The sequence below is a fragment of the Ursus maritimus genome, unplaced genomic scaffold (genome assembly GCF_017311325.1).
Source record: "Ursus maritimus isolate PB19 unplaced genomic scaffold, ASM1731132v1 scaffold_20, whole genome shotgun sequence".
Classification (NCBI taxonomy): Eukaryota; Metazoa; Chordata; class Mammalia; order Carnivora; family Ursidae; genus Ursus; species Ursus maritimus.
The window spans coordinates 44,278,159-44,300,023 of NW_024424453.1; the positions used below are offsets into that span (position 1 = coordinate 44,278,159).

At 39.3% G+C, this 21,865-nt stretch overlaps 1 protein-coding gene across 6 annotated transcripts in view; it reads left to right on the forward strand.

Moving 5' to 3' along the window:
• The window catches only part of RBMS3 (RNA binding motif single stranded interacting protein 3), a 672,596-nt gene that overhangs the window by 409,401 nt on the left and 241,330 nt on the right, over positions 1–21,865 (forward strand). For all 6 annotated transcript variants that reach the window (XM_008709549.2, XM_040636892.1, XM_008709575.1 and 3 more), the window contains exon 5: positions 15,329–15,486. In XM_008709549.2, coding sequence (XP_008707771.1) covers positions 15,329–15,486 — 158 coding nt within the window. The remainder of the gene's footprint in view (positions 1–15,328; positions 15,487–21,865) is intronic.

Consider the following 21,865-nt stretch of genomic DNA (forward strand, 5'->3'; position numbering starts at 1 on the left):
TTCGGTGCTTTCCCACTGCAGGGAAGAACATCATCCCAGTTCCAAGCCCCCGTATACCTTTCCAATGTCATTTCATGCCACAACCTCCTCACTGTGTCCCATCCACAGCGGCCTGTTTTCTTTACGTTGTGCAGAGAAAGCTCTTTCCTGCCTGAGGAACTCAGCCATTCCACCTGCCTGGAAAATGTTTTGAAGTTTATAAATTTTGTATTGTTTTCCTTTCAGTTAATTTTTCATCAGTTCTTTCTCTGTGTAAATTTTACCATGTTTAACCATGGTAAGTCTTAATCCGGCACTTTTAAAAAGATTCACAAGAAAATGGAAATGGAGAAGAACGTAAAAGGAAGCCGCGATTTCTGTTTTCCTGGCCCTTTCTACCTGTCTTCTTTGATTTCTGACTGGCTCTATGCTAAATAAGGTAGTTGTCACAGAATAGCTGATAAATTAAATACCCTTATCTGTAAAGAGATACATTTTGATTTAGTGCTTTCCTTAACTTAAGCTTCTCAAATTGATACAGTTACGTGCTTAATTTTATTTTGTTTCTCATTTGCTTGAGAAGAAAATAAAGCCAGGCACCCAGTGAATGTGTACAGCGGTATAAGAGAAAGAGTAGATACAGATATTAACATCCATAATACTAACATCTATAGGGGCACCTGGGTGGCTCAGTCAGTTAAGCCTCTGCCTTTGGCTCAGGACATGATCCCAGGGTCCTGGGGATCCCTCATCAGGGAGTCTGCTTCTCCCCTCTGCTCCTCCTTCTCTTTCTCTCTCTCTCTCTCAAACAAATAAGTAAAATCTTTAAAAAAATATTAACATCTGTGAAGTGTCCATGTAATCCTCACTGTCACCCTTCGGTAGCAGTATCCTTCTTTTAAATGGTGAGGAGGCAAAGTCTTAAGGAAGTGAACTCAGAGTCCAGAATTACAGAGTATGTGTGTAAATGTCTCTATGTGCCTCCCTGGAGCAATACGCATGTAATGACTTCTGGATCTGAAAGGAGATCCGCCACAGAGATCCCTGGTGGTTTTTCGTTGTATTGGCGTCTTTCTCACCGGAGTCTGCGGAAGTGATTCTTGAGGATTCATGAGTTCCCTTTGAGGATTTGCAGATTTGGGGATTTCCATTCTATGACTATAAGTTTCAAAGGTTATGAAAGCATATTGGGGATAATCTGGTTGACCAGTTGATGTCACTGCCTGTGTCTGTCTTTATGTCTATAATCACATAGTGCCAAGGAGGCCCACTGTCATTGTCTGGGGCTAATGAGGAAGGAACCAGGCAGACGTAATCAGTAAATGATGCTTTCAAGCCACATGAAAGCAGTTAGCCTGGCAAGCTAAGCCCAGATGAAGGTTTTATAGGAAGTCAAATACAGAAAAGTGGTGGAAGCATCAGAATGGCACATGGTAAAGAGAATATAGCCCATAAATTTCACAAATATTTGGTGCTGCTGCAGTCAATAGCATATTCACATTGCAAGCGAGAGTTTAGATTTGCCAGAACATCATCATCCATGATATTAAATTAATGTTTTAATTAAATTGTATTGGTTATGCAACTTTGCTTTTATGCAATTTTAAAGTGTATTTGGTTTAATAATTGCATACGAGCTATAAACAGAGACATTTTACCTCATTAATTAAGCATTTGCATATATTTGAGTTCTCTTTAATAAAAATAACCAAGTCAACACTGGAAGTCTATTATGTGTATTTATATAAAACATATAATATATAACAACATATTATAGAGTGATAGATATGTAATAACAATATGTGCGTGCGTGCATGTGTGTGTGTGTGAGAGTATTTATTTTACTTTTTTTTTTTTTTTAAAGGGCTTGATACCAGGGTTCTCAACCTTGGTCTGAGAGACACTTTCTTTCACAGATAATTCTTTCTTGTAGGGGGCTTTTCTATTCTTTGGGGATACCAAGAGTAGCCCCCTCACTACAGTTGTGACAAACAAAAATGTTTCCAGATATTGCCAAGTGTCCCCTGGGAGCAAAATTTCCCATAAGCCTCACTAAGCCTTACTAATCATTGCATTATTCAAATATAGTGACTACTGCCTTATCCCATATTGTGTACGAAGTTACCAGTTACCCTCAAAAGCATAGGCTGTGTGTATATAAAGGAGGAAGTGATCCCGATAGCGCATATACAGGCTACGTATTGAGGAGAAAATCTGTCAGGGTGTTGGGAAGCATGGTAGTGTTGGAAAAGAATCCTGTCTACATTTAGAGTGAATTTATCTCACTGTCCTTTTATGTACTATTGTTTCTAGATTCCTGGGATCCAGTCTAAATCTCCGTCTTTATTCTCTCTGTTCAAACACCTGAGCAGAAATATCACTAAAACTCTTAGCAGAGACCATGAGCTAAGAGTATACAAATGAGTCAAACAAATGGACACTGTCCAAGGTGGTGTCAAGTGTGGGACTCAGATTGTATTAAGGGACACAGATGCTGAAATCCATGGTTTTTGGTCTTTCTTTCTTGAGGGAGTAAAGTTTGAGCAAGGATGTACTCTGCCTTATGTTTCTTTTATAAAGTGAAGTAGGATGAATATTTATTGGGGGGGGGCAATTTTAGTCATCAAGAGTAATAGATTGTTTATTTTTTCACTTGTTTTAACTTCTATTTGCAAGTTATTTCAAGCTTACAAACAGTTGCAGAAATAGTGTAAGTCCTCTCATTCAGATTTTTCCACATATTAAACATCTCTCACATTTCCTTTATCATTTTCTCTGTATGTACATATTATTCTTATTAATCAAAAATATTCAAAAATTAAGACATGATGCCCCATCACCTATAAATACTTGAGTTGTATTTCCTAATAACAAGGACATTTATACACAGTAAAATGATCAAAATCTGGAAATTAACATTGATACATTAGAAATGTCTCATTAACAGATGTTAATCAATTCTCACTAATGTCCTTTATAATAAACACACATTTTACAGGGGTGGGATCGAGGATCCATTGTTACATTTACTTGCCCTGTCTCTTTAGTGTCTTTAATGTACAGTAAGTAGTTCCTCAGTCTTTCTTCATCTTCACATCTTGAAGATTACAGGCCATTTATTATATAGAATGTCCGTCAACTTGGATCTATCTGGTGTTTTCCAATGGGTAGATTCAGGGTATGCGTTGTTGGAAGGAGTGTCGCAGTGCTATGGGGTCCTCCTAGTGCATCAGATGGGGGGGGCACATGGTGTTCACTTGTCTCATTCCGATGATGATACTTTGATCATTGAAGCGAATGGCTGCTAGGTATCTCCATGGAAAAGTTACTGTTTCCCCCTCGTAATTAATAAATATTTGCGAGGGGGTGGGGAAGTCTTTGAGGTTAGGGGGGAACTCTCTGAGATTATGTGCATTTCTTATTTCTCATCAAACTTTCACTCACGTCTTTTGACACACACTGGTCATTCTTACATAAGTCAGTTATCATTACTGTGGTTGCCAAGAGGTGTTTTTGCAATTCCAACATTCCTTCTAGGCTTATTAGTTTCCATTCTACTTAAGGGAGCCCTCATTTATTTAGTCATTCACTTACATAAGCATTGATTCTTATTTTATTTTATGATTTTAATCATTACGTAATCATTACGTATATTTAGGCTCAGATGTTTTGAATGGAGCTCTAACAAGGTAAAGATAAATGACGGGTATAAGCTAACCACTCTTTTCTCTCCTCTTAATGTAGCATGTTGGCTACTTTGGCGGGCCTATTCAGGTATTAGGGTAATCCAGTAGAAGCTTCTGTTGTCTCAGAGGTTGGGCACCGGTTCTGCCTCAGTGATTCATTGAAGTGGAGCTGAAGGAGTGCAAGCCACTCTTTTCTTGGAAGCCGGGAGCGTTTTATTGTTCTTCACTGTGCTGAGCATGCCAACGACTCTAAAGCTGGGGGAAAAAAAGACTCTTAATGAGTTTCAGTATTTTAATGTACTGCAGGTTCCCAATTGTATGAATTTAAGAAGCTTAGCAATTTGGTATCTTCTGAATAATAGCATTTATTTTATACTCTAAATACTCCCAGGGAAGTCTGAATAACATTGCAGCTTCTTTGGTGTAATAGCTTTGGTGGGCTAATTGACTTCAACAGTGGAACTGCTCCTTAAAAAAAAAAAAAAAAAAAAAGCCGTACTGGTTTGATTAATGAACCCAGTAATAAATCATTAATCTTTTGAGCTCATAAATGATAGGAACATTGTTCTGTTCTCCCTCCCCCGACCGTGATATATTTCTAGATTCTCTTGCGGATACAGTAGCCACAATTTTAAGGAACTAATCATCAGTTGAATATACCCACCTCCACATAATTTAATGTAAAGTCTAGTGCCGTACTGGTTTGATTAATGAACCCAGTAATAAGTCATTAATCTTTTGAGCTCATAAATGATAGGAACATTGTTCTGTTCTCCCTCCCCCGACCGTGATATATTTCTAGATTCTCTTGCGGATACAGTAGCCACAATTTTAAGGAACTAATCATCAGTTGAATATACCCACCTCCACATAATTTAATGTAAAGTCTAGTAAGTTTGCCCCTGTGAGGAATGCAGAGGGACAGATTCTAAATAGCAATAATTGTTCTTTTATAAACATGATTTACATTTAGTTCGTAACTGTCCTCCTGCAGTGTCCTAAAGTTCTTTATTTTTTAATTGAATAATAATTATAGAAAGAATAATGAGTTACTGAGTTTCCCCTATGTGCCTGGCACTGTACTAAATTTTTAGTGGAATGTATCATTAAATTATCACAAGAACCCTCTGAGGTCACTCATATTATTATTTTCATGGTACAGTACAGGAAATTGGCTGAGAAATGTCAATTACTAGATACTGTCATAGAACTAGTTAATGTCGGAGCCACTACGTTACTCTCTGCCCACAGATTATTTCTACCCAGTTTTCTGGAGGTTTATGACTAAAGTGTGGATATGTGTGTGTGTGAATGTGTGTGTATAGTTCTTATATTTCAAGAATTTCCATGTTTATCATGTAGTTGAGACACCATTTAAAAATAATTCAGGTTGTCTATTACCATTTTAAGGAAGATAGACTTTCAAGTTATAAGCTCTAAGAGTATAGGGGGCAGGTGTTTACATTCTTGGCTAGACTAATGTGTTAGTTAATGAGAAATAGCTTTTTATTATTGAAATTTAGTTGTAAGCTATTCACCGGGCTGCACTCTCTAAGGCAGACAAGGATCGTGGCCTCTCATGTCTGTGTCCTCAGGATTTAACTCAGTCAGTGGCATATACTAGAAGATTAAATGTTTAATGAGTAAGTGAGTGAGTGAATGGTCAATAGCAATGATGTCAAAAATAAGTGGATAATCCATTTAATAAAGTTCCCGGAATCATGATAAGTGAGTCAACAAAGTGACTTTGAGTCAAGTGAGTGTTGTGGCCCTCAGTGCCTCCGTTCCTCAGGCGGGCTGGTCTACTGGGTGATAGGTCTCTTGTAGATAGAACTAAGCAGAAACCTGAGATCTATTCATTCCATTTTCATTGATCTTCCAGGCAGTCTTGTGAAATCGCTTAATCCATTGTTGAGCCAGATTAAGAATAGACTTACTCTTTCCTGCTGATGAGTTTTAAGAGAATTCTACTTGACAGAGGGGCCAAAGAAATGCTGGCAATGATGATGGAAGTTACTCTTTTTGAAGGCAATGTGGTTTGTCTCATTTGAACGCCTTCAAAGCAGTGTTGTGCCTCCTCTTTGCTACCAAGGTCACAATGTTAACCTAAGGAATGGAAGCAAGACAGCAGCACCTTATCCCCACCTTGCCCCTCCCCACCCTCCCCTGTTTCTGCATTGATAAGTTGGTTTTTATTGTGAAATACACACATACACACCTTTTCTCCCAGCTGATGATGTTAAGGATCATAGGCCACCAAATGTTCAGGCTCTCTTTGGGAAAGACTAGGGCTAAATAAGCCTACGATGTGCCAGCCTTCACTTAGACTGACAAGATTTAAATGTATAGCTGAATTTGCTTAAAAAAAAAAAGAGAAGTACCCATGTAGAGCTGACTGCTTCCTCTTCCTCTACAACATGTGAATTGTGCATGGTTTTACAAAGCCAGTTTTCTTCGAAATTGACATTGGACAATTTAAGAATAAAAGTAGATTCCAGAAAAACAACAACACAACAGCAACATTTTGTATACAGAACTGTAGTATTTCACTTTCTATATATTAAAAATATATATGTATTTAATTTATCCTTGTGTAATAGAGGTAAGAGGGAAACTAGCCAGTTAATTAGTTTTTCTTAGTAATTTGCCAGCAAGACTTAACTTTGGGTCTTCTCTTGCTTACTCATTTCCTAAGTATGACTAAGTGATTTCCATCCTTAGTCAGAAAGGTAAATTGAGCTGCTAAATAGGTTTACACATTGAACAGCTGTAGGAATCCATCCAAAGTGACTCCTTCACCTTGATCTCTCAGAGAAAGGTGTGAGTCAGCCATTAAATACACCACTTTTAAGTTGAAATCTCATGCTTCTGTTCAAATGGTTTGGGATTTAATTTCTAGTTGGTTTTTCTAATAGCTGTGTGATCTTGGACGATTGCATAGCTTCTTATAACCTCAGCTTTCTCACATGTAAAAGGAGGATATGAGCCATATCTACCCCAAGGGCTGCTTCAAGAAATAAAACCACAATGAATTGAACTAAATTTAAAACACAGTGCTTGGCACATAGTAGGCTTAAAATAAATATTAGCTAATATCGTACCTTAAAATAGTAAGAATATGAATCCTATCTGACAGCGAATAAATTATATGAGAGTGATGTTAATCCCTTGTAGCAATGGATATTTTATTTTATTCTTTTTTAAAGATTTTATTTATTTATTCGACAGAGATAGAGACAGCCAGCGAGAGAGGGAACACAAGCAGGGGGAGTGGGAGAGGAAGAAGCAGGCTCCCAGCAGAGGAGCCTGATGTGGGGCTCGATCCCATAACGCCGGGATCACGCCCTGAGCCGAAGGCAGACGCTTAACCGCTGTGCCACCCAGGCGCCCCAGCAATGGATATTTTAGTATAAGTGTGACCCGTGCAATATGTGGGAATACTGACACTAAAAAAAAGTTACTTGTTGTTTATCAGAAATTCATATTCAACAGGGTGTCCTTATTTTATCAGGCTTCCTTAATTTCGTAAGACACAGCGTTAGCCGCATGAGCTCTGTTGCGCAATTCCTGGAGGTACCACTTGTGTTGCGCTCTGGGGGTGTCCTCTGTGTAGAGTACAATGAGAATGGTTGCCCTGGAGTGGAACTCTGCATCCCTAGCATCTTTACATCTCCGAGCTACATTTGTGTGTATACCGCATATGCGTGTGAGCCTCCGCAAGTTTCTGAGCCGACATATCCTAGGCAAAAGCTACAAAATGCTTTGCACTGCTCTCTATTTCTATGTGCTATGGTGGATATCCTAGAAGAAATTAATAGGGTAACATAGTAAACTTATGGCGATATTCACGCCATTTCCATATTTCCACTTGTTTGAAAGAGGATCGTAGACATTATCAACAAATCCGGCGACAACTCTCTACCCCAGAGTTCACAACAGGCTGGTAAAATAGACATCCCTGGAGAGCCCCTTCCGAGAGGCGGATTAGACTCTGAGAAAATGTGGAGCAATTTGTTTACAATATTGAGTAGTTCTCTATAGTTTGGTTTCCTGTTCTCATTTTCGACTGTCAGGACCCAGAGTACAAAACCATACATATTTGTGATATAATACTATATTACAATAAAACTATAGAGAGATCTCAATATTGTAAAATGTTAATGTAGCATTTTCTCACAGGAGAAACCATCACATCAGGGCTGATAACGGGCGATACTGAGCTCGAGTTCATGAGGTGCATGTGGAGGGAGAAGTCAAGGAAAGCCAGGAATCCAATCTGGCCACCTGTTCCAGAACCACAGGTAATTCAAATTCAGTCATCAAGACTCGAAAGGCTCATTGAATCATTCACTGCTCACCTCAACTTCCAGGCTGCTCGATTGATCTAGAAATCAAAGCCTTAAAGAATCTCGCGAATGACCAGTGGCGCAGGTTGTCCTGAGCACTGGGCAGGATTTCACAGTCAGGCCTCTGCCAAGTTTCTTCTCCAGAATTAAACCCTCTGATTGACCTTGAGCAATGAACTCCTGTTCCCAGCACTTTGCTTGCATTAAATCTGAAATAATTAGATGTTTTTTAAAAAATATTTGTTCCTTATAGAAAGTGTTCTTATTGGTGCCTTGCGAGAAAAAACTGATACGTGTCACCCTCCTCTCACTCCATCACCATGTGAAACTAGGGGAAGAGAAATCACTCTTTTTCTTTTAGTGGAGGGAAAAGACAATTAAAAACAGCACAGCCCCTTTCACCACTCCAAACAGGACAGACGACACGTTTCTTAGGCATCATGCAGGGCTGAAAGCCTCCTTGGCCGTCCTTCTTCACTTTTCCCTTTGCTCTTTAATCGTTACCTCGGACGTATGATTCTAGAGCGGTGCCTCTCTCTTTCCCCGGCCAAAGGCCATGCCTCTGTGGCTAAGGAATGCAGACGTCCTAGTGTGAGGATCAGAACTAACCGTGTGTCCTGAGATTTTTCATAGCAATACAGATTTGGCAAAATTTACACATTGTATGAGTTAGAGTTCTCCAGAATAATAGAACCAATAGGAGATTTTCTTTCTTTCTTTCTTTCTTTCTTTCTTTCTTTCTTTCTTTCTTTCTCTCTCTCTTTTTCTTTCTTTCTTTCTTTCTCTTTTTCTTCTTTCCTTCTTTTTATTTATTTTATGGAATCTGTCCCATGATTATGGAGACTGACAAGCCCCAAGGTCTGTTCATCAAGCTGGAGAGCTGATGGTGTAGTTCCAGGGTAAAGGCCACCAGGCCTGAGACCCAGGAAGAACCAAAGTGTCCATTTGAGCCTGAAGGTAGAGAAAAAAGAAAAAGAAAAAAAAATTATATACATACATATATGTAGGTGTGTGTGTGTGTGTGGGTGTGTGTGTGTATACACATACATATATCCCAGCTTGAAGGCTAGCAGGTGGAAGGAATTCTCTCTTAACTCAGGATATCAGTCTTTTCGTCTTATTCAGGTCTTCAACTGAGTGGATGAGACCCGCCCACATTAGCAGGGCAATCTGCTTTACTCCATCAACAGATTCAGATCTGTTGCAGCCTCTCAGATATATCCAGAATAACGAGGGACCCACCATCTGTGCCCCACGTGGCACAGTGTAGTTGGCATAGAAAATGACCGTCGGCCACATGTATGATACTGAAGCAAATCCGGCCAGAACTAGAGGCTTCCTCCAGGCATCACGTATCTAGAGGTGCCATAACTCGGATAGCCATGCCCTGAACATGCTGAGAATATCACCAGAACAGGGAGGACAACTTTATACCAAGTCAGTGGCAAGCTAGTTCCAAATCCTCTGCTGTCTCCAGGCCAATTGTTTACGCGGGAGGCTCTGAGTCCTTGCTTCCGTTTTCAGGGTGAGAGCAAACAGTTTTTATTATTATTAACTTTTAAATTGCTACAACATTTAAAATGGACTATTCCATTAAAAAACAATTGCTCCTTTGTCTCCGCATTGATTTTCCTTTTTACAGGTGAGACCTATTGAATTGCAATATTTATAGGCAATCCCCAGAGTTGGTGTAGTGTAGGAGAAAAGGGGCCAGATTGAGAGTCAAAAAATATCACTTATGATGTGGTTTATTTGCTTACTGGTCATGTGACCCTTTCAACATATCAGAACCAGTTTTCTTATTTGTAGAGTGAAGGTAATAACTCTTGCCTCCCCACCACGTAGGGTTATTATAAAGGGCCACCTGAAATAAAATGGCACTGAAGCACTGGGAAAACTGTAAAACTCTGCTCTATGGAAGGTAATAATAATATTATCTTCAGTCTGTGTGAACAGCCCTCTCGATGTGTTTTGCAAATGTCATAGTCACATGCTTGCTTTAGAATGATTCCACACTTCCTCGGGAGATTGCTGGGTGTTTTGTCACCCCTGCTTGAGATGATTCATCTCGAGACAGTTTTGTCTACTAGTTCAAAAATGACTATAAATTGGTTATATACAATTTTGTGATTTAAAAAAGGACTTGATAGTATGTAAAGTAAGCAAAAACTAATAACTATAAGGTATTATGGTGAAAAAAAAAAAAGGACTATAGTCCCCTAAAACGGTGTTACGTAAAGTTAGGTTCACCGAATGGTACTGCTTAATGAAATAAGTAACAGAAATTGAGAGCAAGCATTTAAAACTTTATATAACAATTTTACATCAACATAACATTTCATCCAAACATAATTTTGGTCTGTGAAATGTAATAATAATAAAAAAAAATCGCAACTTTATTTTGCATATCTTTTAACTTCATTTTATTTTCCACCAACTTATTTTTATTGTATTTTACAAATATTGGTCCATGACAGATTGAAAATAAAAACGATCTCCCCCCAGGTAGCTTGATAAACATTGCTCTAAAGTCTCTAATGCTAATAACTCTTTCCTGAATATCCAAATGTCGTTTTGGCAAGACTGAGTGTTATCAAATCAAGTTTTGAAGTCTTCCACTAACTACCTTTTTCAGAGTCATGTATATGCAAGAGCCATAATGCATATTCAAAAAACAGCCCCAGACAGTGTTGGTTTGCAAACTCCTCTGGAGCTTCCCAGGCTTAATCTGAAACTGACTCCAGTACTCAGAGGGCAGCAAAAGATGGAAGAAAGAGGCTGGCCACTCCGGGTGGGTAGGGGGCAGGTTTAAGGAGTTAAAGGAACTTACATACAAGGCTTGTCTTAGGTAGCAGTGAAATGAGTAGATCCCTATACCTGCTTGCCAAATCTTAAAAGGTTTCTTTAGAAGCCTTAACTGGGTTCAGCATGTATACCATCCATATAGTCTCAACACCACATCACTATCTCAAGGCTGTGTCCTTGGAGCCGCCTCTGGGAATGGGGAAAGCAAAGGGAGCCCACATTCTAATTGCCCAGGTGCACCTAATGGATCAACCAGTGATCACATCTTCTCTTCTCCGTGACTTTCCCCAACAGATGTAACCTTTGCTCTAGATGCCTGCACCCATTATTGTGCTCCATTGGTATTCACTTGCTTAGCCACCTTGAAATGCTCTGAAACGCTGAAGTTGTCTTAAACTGTCAAGAGGCAAATGAGCACCAATAAATCTTATTTTGGCAATTTGCATATACAAAAAAAATCTAAGAAAATGGAAGTTATTTCAGAAAAAAATAAATTATTTACATATTCTTGAGTGAAATGACGGGTCTCTGCTTTCGTTAATAATGGAGAGGAGATTTTACTGTTTCCCAATCTTGTGACAGCATTAAATAGTAGATCAAGAAATCCCTGTAGGGAAAGATGTAGAAACAGACCAACATTGGGGAGTTACTTAGAGTATCCTGGCCAATTCAATGTAATACGTGTATGAATTGTAGTCATATACTTTTACGAATGAGTATACCGTTCAAAGTATTCATTCAGTGAGTGTGTGAAATGCTGACCAAGGCTAGGGAATTTTTTTTCCTTTTTCTTTTTTCATAGCATTAACTCGGTAGCTAAAGCTAATTGACGAATAAGCAAAACCGAATAAAACAAGGAAATCAGAGATACTTATTGTCATCTGTGCTAATATTCCTCTGAACTACAACGTGCTGTCTGCTATTCATTGTTTCTTAAGAGAAAAGGCAGTGTCATGAATTGGTAAGAACATCGGACCACGTGAAAAGGACATGGGTTCTATTTCAAGCCTGTTGCTAGCTGGGTGGACTTGAGCAAGCCATAACTACTCCTTTCACTCCCCCTGCCCCCATTTATTAAATTATCAGATTGAAGACGATGTCCCCTGAGGTCCATTCTGAAGCTAAGTCATCATGAAAATTTAAATTAAAAGAGTTTTCTTAAAGTTCTTTTAGATTGCAATTCTCACATGAGAATTTTTTTTTCTGAAAAGTTAAAAGGAAAATGCTCTTTGGTTCATGGTGCCAAAGAACCTTTTGAAGGTGGCCATCAATTTACATAAACCTAATACATAGACAACATTAAAAGTAAAAACATAAATGTATAATTGTATAAAATATAAACGTATGTATTCTTTTAAAGTTCATTCTATGTCAAGTCAACAAATATAGTCAAGACTAATACTGCATTTCCTTAATAAACTTATCCAACTTAATAACACTATCCAACGCTATACTTTTTCTGTGAATATAAATTAAGGAATCACACCATCCAGTGCTATCATGTGTCTGTGAATACAGATTAAGCAGTTGGCCTTGCTGTTTGAATTTGGATTCAGAAAATAACTTCCTGGCCACTCCTTATGTACGAAGCTCTGTGTGTTGATCACACATCATTTTGAGAAGCTGCAATGAATTCTACACTTGGAGAATTTAGAAATGGATTTGAACCAGGATACACTAATTCATTTCTACCTAGAAAAAATGAAAAGATCTGTACAGTACGGTGGGATAGTGGGTTGGCTGGTTGTGGTCAGTTAGTCTGATCAAGGGCAAAGGGGTGCAGAACGCTGGGGTCCGTTCAGGGGACTGCTGTCTGCAGCTCCTCTCTCGCAAGTTCAGGGTTAATGCAGGAACTCCCAATCTGTGGGACATGTCTCTCTCATGGAACGTAAGTAGATCAGGTGTGGAGGATCCAGAAATTGCATCGTAAGTAAATGATTCTTTTCCTAATTCTGTCTCAATTCTGATTCTTCCCAGAAAAGAAAAAAAAAAAAAAAAGCCTCCATCTGGTGCTAGCGAGCTTCTCACACCTCTCTTAATTACGAATCTCGTTTGTAACTGAGAAAAAGTCAACCATGAGATTCAATGCCTTTTGCAAACAAACAGTACCTAGCAACAAATTAATAACACTGATTTGTTGTTTCCTGTTCTTACAGTAACCTATTTATGCCAAGTAATACCAGCTTTTTAGTTTGGCAGCAACATCAAGTTACTTTTTAAATGAAGTTATTTAAGAAGGCCAAAGGTATATTGATTTAAAGAAAGTTTTTCAGTAAATAAAATAGTTTTACATGGCTGGCAGAAATTTCTCGGGTGATATGCAGGTGATTGAAGCTTGAGAAACACTGGGCTAGTGAGAAACACACTGAGCTAGAAGATAGGAAACTGGGTCACCAAATCTAATTCCACTCCTGTCACTAATTATCAGGTTGTCCTTGGGCAAGGTGATCCATTTCATGGCTCCATTTCCTCATTATCCAATGAATATATTGGTATTTGCCAACCTGCCTTTGGAGTGATATAAAGATTAAAATTAAATGATGGGTAGAAATAGTGTAAAAGTTGTACAGGGGCGCCTGGGTGGTACAGTGGGTTAAGTGTCTGACTCTCGGTTTTGGCTCAGGTCCTGATCTCAGTAGTATGAGATCAAGCCCCACGTCCAGCTCATGCGCAGCATGGAGTCTGCCTCAAATTCTCTCTACCTCTCTCACAGCCCCTCCCACTCATGTTCTCTCTGTCTCTCCCTAAAATAAATAGAAAAAATTTTAAATGTTTTATGTATATAAAGTTCTTTATTATGTATCTGAAACACCACTTTTTCTATTCTTTTTTTCTTCCCATTACCCCAGCAAAACAAAACAAAAACATGATCATGACCATTTAGGAAAGGATAGTAGATGATATTATCTCTGTTTTCGCTCTAGGATCATGCCATTTTTTTAGTAGTAGTAGTAGTAGTAGTAGTAGTGTGTGTGTGTGTGTGTGGTAGAGAGAAAGAGAGGGGGAGAGAGAGTGACTACAGTTGTACAATTTCTACATTTACAGTATTCCTAAATACTAAAGCTGTGTTCTCTTTTTCTGATTGATTATATCGTTATTTTTACTATTTTCTTTGGTGATAAAAAAGCTTGAAAACTAAACTGTTAAAAAAATTAACCTAATAATAGATCTTATTAATCTCAAAGCTTAATAAAAATATTATGACCTATCTGAATATTTAGAACTGTTAAAAACAATAGTTTCATACCAAATTTTTTTTGTCTTGAAATAATATTTGGAATCGTGCTTAATGATTTCTTTCATTGTGCCTAAAACCTCAAATTTTCTACAGAATATGATATCTCTTTACAAAAGATGTTTCACTGTTGCATAATGTCATTTCCTATAGATTTCAGAATTTCTTTTTCCAATCTAATCTCGCTTATCCTTGAAGTTAAGGTTGTTGTTCTGGTTAATAGATAAAGGTGCAGTTAAATATATGATATATTTTGATCTTAATGGCTAACATGCCAGGTTTATGGCTGTTTTATCTTGCTACGTGTATACGACTAAGTCCCAACACTAATTCATTGTGTGAAAGAGAGACCATTCATGGACATAGAGATAATGCTAGCAATTGTTTGGGTTCCCATTCAATTAAGGAAATGTATTTAGCACGATTGCTCTCGGATTAGAAAATGATAGAATCATAATCTCATTCAAACATTAACACGTATGGTGTAAGATAGCAATTTCCAAACTTTTGCAGTCATCAGAATCACCTGGAAGGCTTGTCAAAACACAGATTGCTTGTCCCACCCCCAAGTTTCTAATTCAGTGGCTCTGGGGTAAGGTCTGAGAATTCGCATTTTTAGCAAATTCCACAGTGATGCCGAGGCTGATGTGGTTCCCCCCACCCCCAGCCTTTGGTCTAGTGGAAGGCAGTAGAGCAGGACAGTGAAGCCTATGGATTTCGGCAATAACAAGCAGACTTCGGCGATAGCTCCAGATTTGAACCTGGGCTCTGATACTTATGAGCTCTACAACTTGGACAAGTTAAGGATTAGTTTTGTCTCCTGTAAAATAGTAACAATTGTATTTGTGGTGAATATTGAATAAAATAATGCATATTAATTGTGTAGAATAATGCTTACCCCTGTAATGAGCACTCGCTAAATGCAACATTTGTAACTAGTGGTGATGGTAATTGGAGCAGTGAGAGTAGAAGCAGTAGTCAGGGGTAATAGAAAAGAATACGCATGTTTCCTTAGTTCAGCTGCAATAAAAGTTTATTTTTCTTTCCTAAGGAGGCTGGGCAGAAAGCTTGCTTTTCATTTACGGCATTGTTTCTATGAGAAACACTCCAGCAAGAAGGAAATTCATTGAAAAGAAGTAGTCCCCCTAGTAAAAGAATGTTCAGGAGTGTGTTGGAGATGGGAATCTCCGTTGCAGTTCAAGCAAAAGTTTATCCATTTGTGCAGCGGGCTTTTCAATATTCAGAACGTAATGCATTTGTTTCTTTCCTTCCCTTAGCAACAAGAGCAAGACCCAACAAACTTATACATCTCAAATCTCCCCATTTCTATGGATGAGCAGGAACTTGAGAATATGCTGAAACCCTTCGGACACGTCATTTCCACAAGAATACTAAGAGATGCTAATGGAGTTAGCAGGGGCGTTGGCTTTGCCAGGTAAACACTTGCTGTGTTCATGTGTTGCTTGTCTTTCCTCCTTATTGCCTTTTAATTCCACTCCTTTCTAGCACTAGGGCCCAAAGCAATAGACTGTTTTATCCTCTCCTTGCCAAAAAGTAGCTTTTCAAGCCGACTCTGTATCTTTGCTTCAATCCAAGAAATTCCGATGTAATTATAAATATGTTGTGCTTGCTAAAATCTGTACATAAGAATGGCTATATGTGTCTCGGGTCATAATGATATGCATACCCAGTTCCCAATTCTCTCTATGCCTGTAGATTAGCAAAATCAGATGCTGCCAATTTCTGCTAGCGGTAATGAATGCCCAGTACCCAAAGCTAAAGAGCCCATGTGGTGAACAAAGCATCCAAATGTGTTTGCATTGATTTCCAAAGAATGAGATGATAGAATTTCTCAGTCAAGAAAAGGAGGAGAAGAAAGATTTCGAGAAACAGGCATCGTTGGGAAGTCCCAAGGAACCCAGAAATATAATGCTGGGGGGGGGGGTTAGGAGGGCATTTGTATTTAAGAGGCCCTGGCTGTGTGGTTTTGATGTTTTACGCAGAACAGAAAAAAGCAAATTGCCCTTTTCTCATTGTCAGAAAAGGAAAAGTAGTTTTCATCTTAACTTTAAGGGGTGTTTACAAAAGAAGATCTCAGCCAGGAACAGAGTTAAAATGGTTGTACCTGCTGTGCGTTCGTGAAAAACAAAGCAAAAGAAACCACAGAGAAAAAGGAACTGCTCAGCAACAAAGAGCAAGAGTAAAAGCCGTGTCTCCATGGCTTGGTGTGTTTATGTGTCTCCAGCTGACTTCACATGGTTGAGTGAATGGATGCTGGTATCATCGGGAAGTCAGCCCTTTGCAGGCAGGTGTGTCCATTGATAATAAACCCTGCCATTACCTGGCAACCATTCCAAACCAACTTTTAGGAACCCACTTTGAAAGATAACAAATTGTAGGGGCGGCCTGGGTGGCTCATGCAGTTAGGCATCTGACTCTTGACTTTGGGTTGGGTCATGATCTCAGGGTCTTGAGATCAAGCCCCGTGTCGGGCTCTGTGCTGAGTGTGGAACCTGCTTGGGATTCTCCCTCTCCCTCTGCCCCTCCTGGGCTCACTTTCTCTCTCTCTCTCTCTCTCTTTCTCTCAAAAAAAAAAAAAAAAGATAAATTATAAATTAAATATAAACTGATCTCTAACCTGACTTCCTACAAGTCATGGACCATATCTGAAAATTCATATCCCCACCATTTTCTAGTAGACTGGTAGCCATATACGAGATGCATGATGTTGAAGAAAAATAAGCAGAATGAAAAAAACTCCCCCTGACTTGAATGTGTGCTTGAAGCATTCATTTTTCCAGATCATTGGTAACTGCTCATTTGCATGGTCAAGGCAGAGCTAGTGATATCACATGGGGCTCTGAATTTTGCCAGTATAGTCATTGTTGGATGGTGTCTACGCTGCTGTGGGAAGGCTGGCCAGTGTGGGAGTTCACTGAAATGACTGCTGGGCTTCACGTTACACACCGTGCACATCCTTCTGGTCCTTCTCCCACTTCTCGTCCCCCTCAAAACTCTGACAAATTAGTTTCTACTTCATTTGTACTCCTGCTGAGAAATGAACATATTTCAACTTTATCAAGAGAAAACATTTTCTAAGGTGTATGGTGATTTTTTTTTTCTTTTTTTTTTCTTTTTTTTTTTGCAAAGGACTTTTGATACAGAGTATAGTAATTAGCTAGGGCTGCCGTAACAGAATACAACAGACTGGGTGGGTTAAATGATGAAAATTTATTTTCTCACAGTTCTGGAAGCTGGAAGTCCAAGATCAAGGTGCCAGTAGGTTTGGTTTCCTCTGAGGCCTCTCTCCTTGTCTTGTAGATGACCTTGTTTTCCCTATCTTCACATGGTCTTCCCGCTCTGTCTGTGTCTTACTCTCTTCTCTTTAAAAGCACCTGGCTGGCTCAGTCAGAAGAGCATGTGACTCTTGATCTTGGGGTCATGAGTTCAAGCCCTATATTGGGTATAGAGATTATTTAAATAAATAAACTTAATTTTTTTAAAAAAAATTAAAGAACATCATGGGAGCCTGGATGGCTCAGTCAGTTAAGCATCTGCCTTCTGCTCAGGTCATGATCCCAGGATCCTTGGATCGAGCCCCATGTTGTCAGGCTCACTGCTCAGCAGGGAGTCTGCTTCTCTCTTTCCCTCTGCTTCACCCCACCCTCGTGCTCTCTCTGTCTCAAATAAATCAATAAAATATCTTTAAAAAAAAAAGCCTGAAGGGGATCCCTCCTACATTGTTGGTGGGAATGCAAGTTGGTACAGCCACTCTGGAAAATAGTGTGGAGGTCCCTTAAAAAGTTAAAAATTGAGCTACCCTATGATCCAGTCATTGCACTACTGGGTGTTTACCCCAAAGATACAGATGTAGTAAAGAGAAGAGCCATATGCACCCCAATGTTCATAGCAGCAATGTCCACAATAGCTAAATCGTGGAAGGAGCCGAGATGCCCTTCAACAGATGACTGGATTAAGAAATTGTGGTCCATATATAGAACGGAATATTACTCAGCTATCAGAAAGAACGAGTTCTCAACATTTGCTACAACATGGACGGCACTGGAGGAGATAATGCTAAGTGAAATAAGTCAAGCAGAGAAAGACAACTATCATATGATTTCTCTCATCTATGGAACATAAGAAATAGGATGATCAGTAGGGGAAGAAAGGGATAAAGAAAGGGGGGTAATCAGAAGGGGGAATGAAGCATGAGAGACTATGGACTATGAGAAACAAACTGAGGGCTACAGAGGGGAGGGGGGTGGGGGAATGGGATAGGCCGGTGATGGGTAGTAAGGAGGGCACGTATTGCATGGTGCACTGGGTGTTATACACAACTAATGAATCATCGAGCCTTACATCGGAAACCGGGGATGTACTGTATGGTGACTAACATAATATAATAAAAAATCATTATAAAAAAAAAAAAAACCTAAAGGACATCAGTCAGATTGGATGAGGACCTACCTATACGAGGCCCTATCTCCGTATACAGTCACATCACGAAGGACTTCAACATAGGGATTTGTTGTGGTGTAGGCACAATTCAGCTTATAGCACAGAGATCGGACTGTTCATTTCTCTCACTTTTGTCTTCTCTATACATTTTCAGTTTGCTTAAAATGAAGAATATTCTTCTAGGTGCAGAACCAAGTAATGCACACTGTGAGAGGCAACACTATCGTTATGGCCTATGATGTCATGAAAGAGTAAATCCTATATTCCTTTTTTTTTCTTTAGGAACAGAGGAAGAGTGGGAATTTTAAATTCTTGTTTTATACCTGCTGTGAATCCAGCCTCCCTCTTTTAGTGCATTTTGCATGTAGAAGCTACCAATGATTCTTTAAACACAAGTCTGGATGGCTCAGTCAGTTAAGTGTCTGCCTTAAGCTCAGGTCATGATTCCACGGTCCTGGGATCGAGGCCCATGTATCCTCCCTGCTCAGTGGGGGGTCTACTTCTCTCTCTGCCTCTGCCCCTGCTCATGCTCTCTCTCACTATCTCTGCCTCTCTCTCTCAAATAAATAAAGTCTTTAAAAAATAAAAAATGAAAAAAAAAATACAAATCTGATCATGCCAGGGGACTGTTTATATCCCTCCACATGGCCTGAAGGATTGAATTGACCAACCTCATCAACATCATCCCTGATGTCATTATCCCTGACATCACTCACCTTCCGGGCCTTCTGTCTTCCTCTGTCTTATCCTGGGTACAAGAAGCCCTTCTTGACTGTTATATTTTCCATGACTCTTACCTTGGCTTCTGCCTATTTATCCTTCAGGTATTAGCTTAAATGTCTTTTCTGCAAAGAACGCTTTTCTGACCTCTGACTCCAGCCTTCAAAGTTAAGTGGTCTTGTTATAGCTCGTCTCAAAGTTTTTTGTTTGTTTGTTTTTCCCCAAATAAGATTTATCAAAATCATAATGAATTCACTATTTAGTGTGTGTCTTCACGTTGGATTGTCCATTTTCTTAAGTCCTATTTCCTTTTCACTGCTGGAAGGATGGATGGGTGGATGGTAGTTAGCATAATTACTTTGCGATGAAGTTCCTGAATAACTAAACCCCAAGCAATGGACTTTTAAAACTCTGAGCTTAGAATAGGAATTACCAGTCACATTCCAATACTGAAACATAGGTCTCCATACACTAAATCATGTTATTTTCCAATTTCAGAAAGTAGCATGTGGATTAAAAAGGAAAACATAGGTTCAGGTCAATTTCTTAGGCATAAGAAATCAAAAGAAAATATGAATGTGCCTCTTTTTTAAGAAGCCAGGAAACTGATGAAGAATCAGTATTTCAGTCTCCATGTGGCTTAGACCTGAAATTCCAAGGAGCAGGATCCCACATGACTTACCTAATTTGATGATGTGAAAAAATAATTTTAGCTCTCTCGTGTGTCAGTGGGTCTCCCCAAATTCCTCTTTCCTCACACTTGGACATTTTGCTCTGCATTTCCTCAAACCACTGCAGTTCCAGCCTTCACAAACTCGATCATGCACAAATTCACTGTTACACGGTTTTCCTTCTTTTTAAAAATCACCCTTTTCCCGTTGTTCAGCCTTTCTCATTTGGAGCTCTCCTTTTGAACCACAAAACAGATGGACCTGAGCAACAAGCTTCTCGCTTCTTTCCAGGATAGCTTGTAGCTAGTGAGAAAGTTCATGGATTACGTACAATGGATGACTTGGGACAGTGGTTCTCAAAGTGTAGTGTCCAAGACAGAAACCTCAGCGTTGCTTGGGAAATTGTTAGAAATGCAATCTTGGAGCCCTATCTCAGACTTACTGAATCAGCAATGGTGGGGGGTGGATGGGGTGTAGGCAGCAGTCTGTGTTTAGCAAGCACTTTCTATGACTCTCATGCTCTCTAAACCTTGAAAAGCATTGCCTTAGGGCATTAGGACTGGTTCTCGAATCATCTGGAAGGCCTGTAAAATTTCAAATTGCTGGGCTTCATTCTTAGAAGTTTTTCCTGAGGGAGTTGATTCCTGTTGACATGTCAACCACACTCTACCACTTTGTCAAATGTACTGGTCATGAATCTATCTCCCGTCCTGTTCTTCAAGTGTAGGGACCGTGTCTTGTTCTTCTTCATGTCTGTCCCAGCACTTAGAATGTTGTCTGACACATGATTGATCTTCAGTAAATTTTTGATGAGGAACAAATGAAATAACTTCAAGTCTTTTGTTTTTGTTTATTTTTGACTATAACTGTGCAGGGTGGTAGCATTTGATGATAATGACAAGCCACTTCCGAGATGGGGGTCCTGAGGTTTTAGAGGAAACTATAGTCGCATCAGCTCAGCTCTTATTGATCTACAAATTATTTCTTCCTCTAAAAGTTCACAGTGCCACAGGCGTTATTAAAAGAAAACGCTTATTTGATTGGGAGAACAGTCGGCCTGTAATTGTGCCTGTCAATCGTATGTATCTCTTGAATTTATGACTCTCTCAAGTCATGTAACCTGAATAAATTTTTTATCAGGCTTCATTTTAAAGATTTTATTTATTTATTTTATTTTACTTAGAGAGAGCATGAGCAGGGTGAGGGGCAGGGGGAGAAGGAGAGCATCTCAAGCAGACTCCTCACTCAGCATGGGGCTCGATCTCAAGACCCTGAGATCATGACCTGAGCTGAAACCAAGAATCAGTCACTTAATTGACTGAGCCACCCAGATGCCCCAGCAGGCTTCATTTTAAATATTAGCATTGGTCACTTCTAACCTCTAGATGTGGTCCTTGATTCATATGCAAGATATCCTAAAATTCTTTAACCAGAAAGAAACCCCCCATTGCAAGTTATACATTAATCTTCTTTGATAATCATCTCTTCAAAGTAAAGGTAGTATCTTCATTTTATATTTAAAACACTGAACTTCAAAGCATAGATATGAATGCCAGTAGGGTGCACAGACAGCACAATTACCAGCTTTTCAAATTCCAGAAGCACCAGTTATATGTCTGAAGGTACAGACATTTTATTTTATTTTTTATGTTTTTTTTTTTGTTTTTTGTTTTTTACTCTCTTGAAACTTAAAACAATTTGTAAGATCCACCTCCCTCTAAGCAGCATTTTATAGCCAAGTCATAAACGTCCAAAAACAGAAGTCTCTGGTGGGAATGCTGACAGTCAGACAAGTCAGACCCACTACTGCAGAGCTAGTGGGTGCCAACAGGCTACCTCGCCTTCCAGGGTGAGGATCGGAGCATAAATCAGCCTGAGGCTGGACAGACATGACTGTGCGTTCATGTTACCCGTTTCCCATTCCCAGAAACATGAGACCGTCTGTCTAACAAAAATCACATT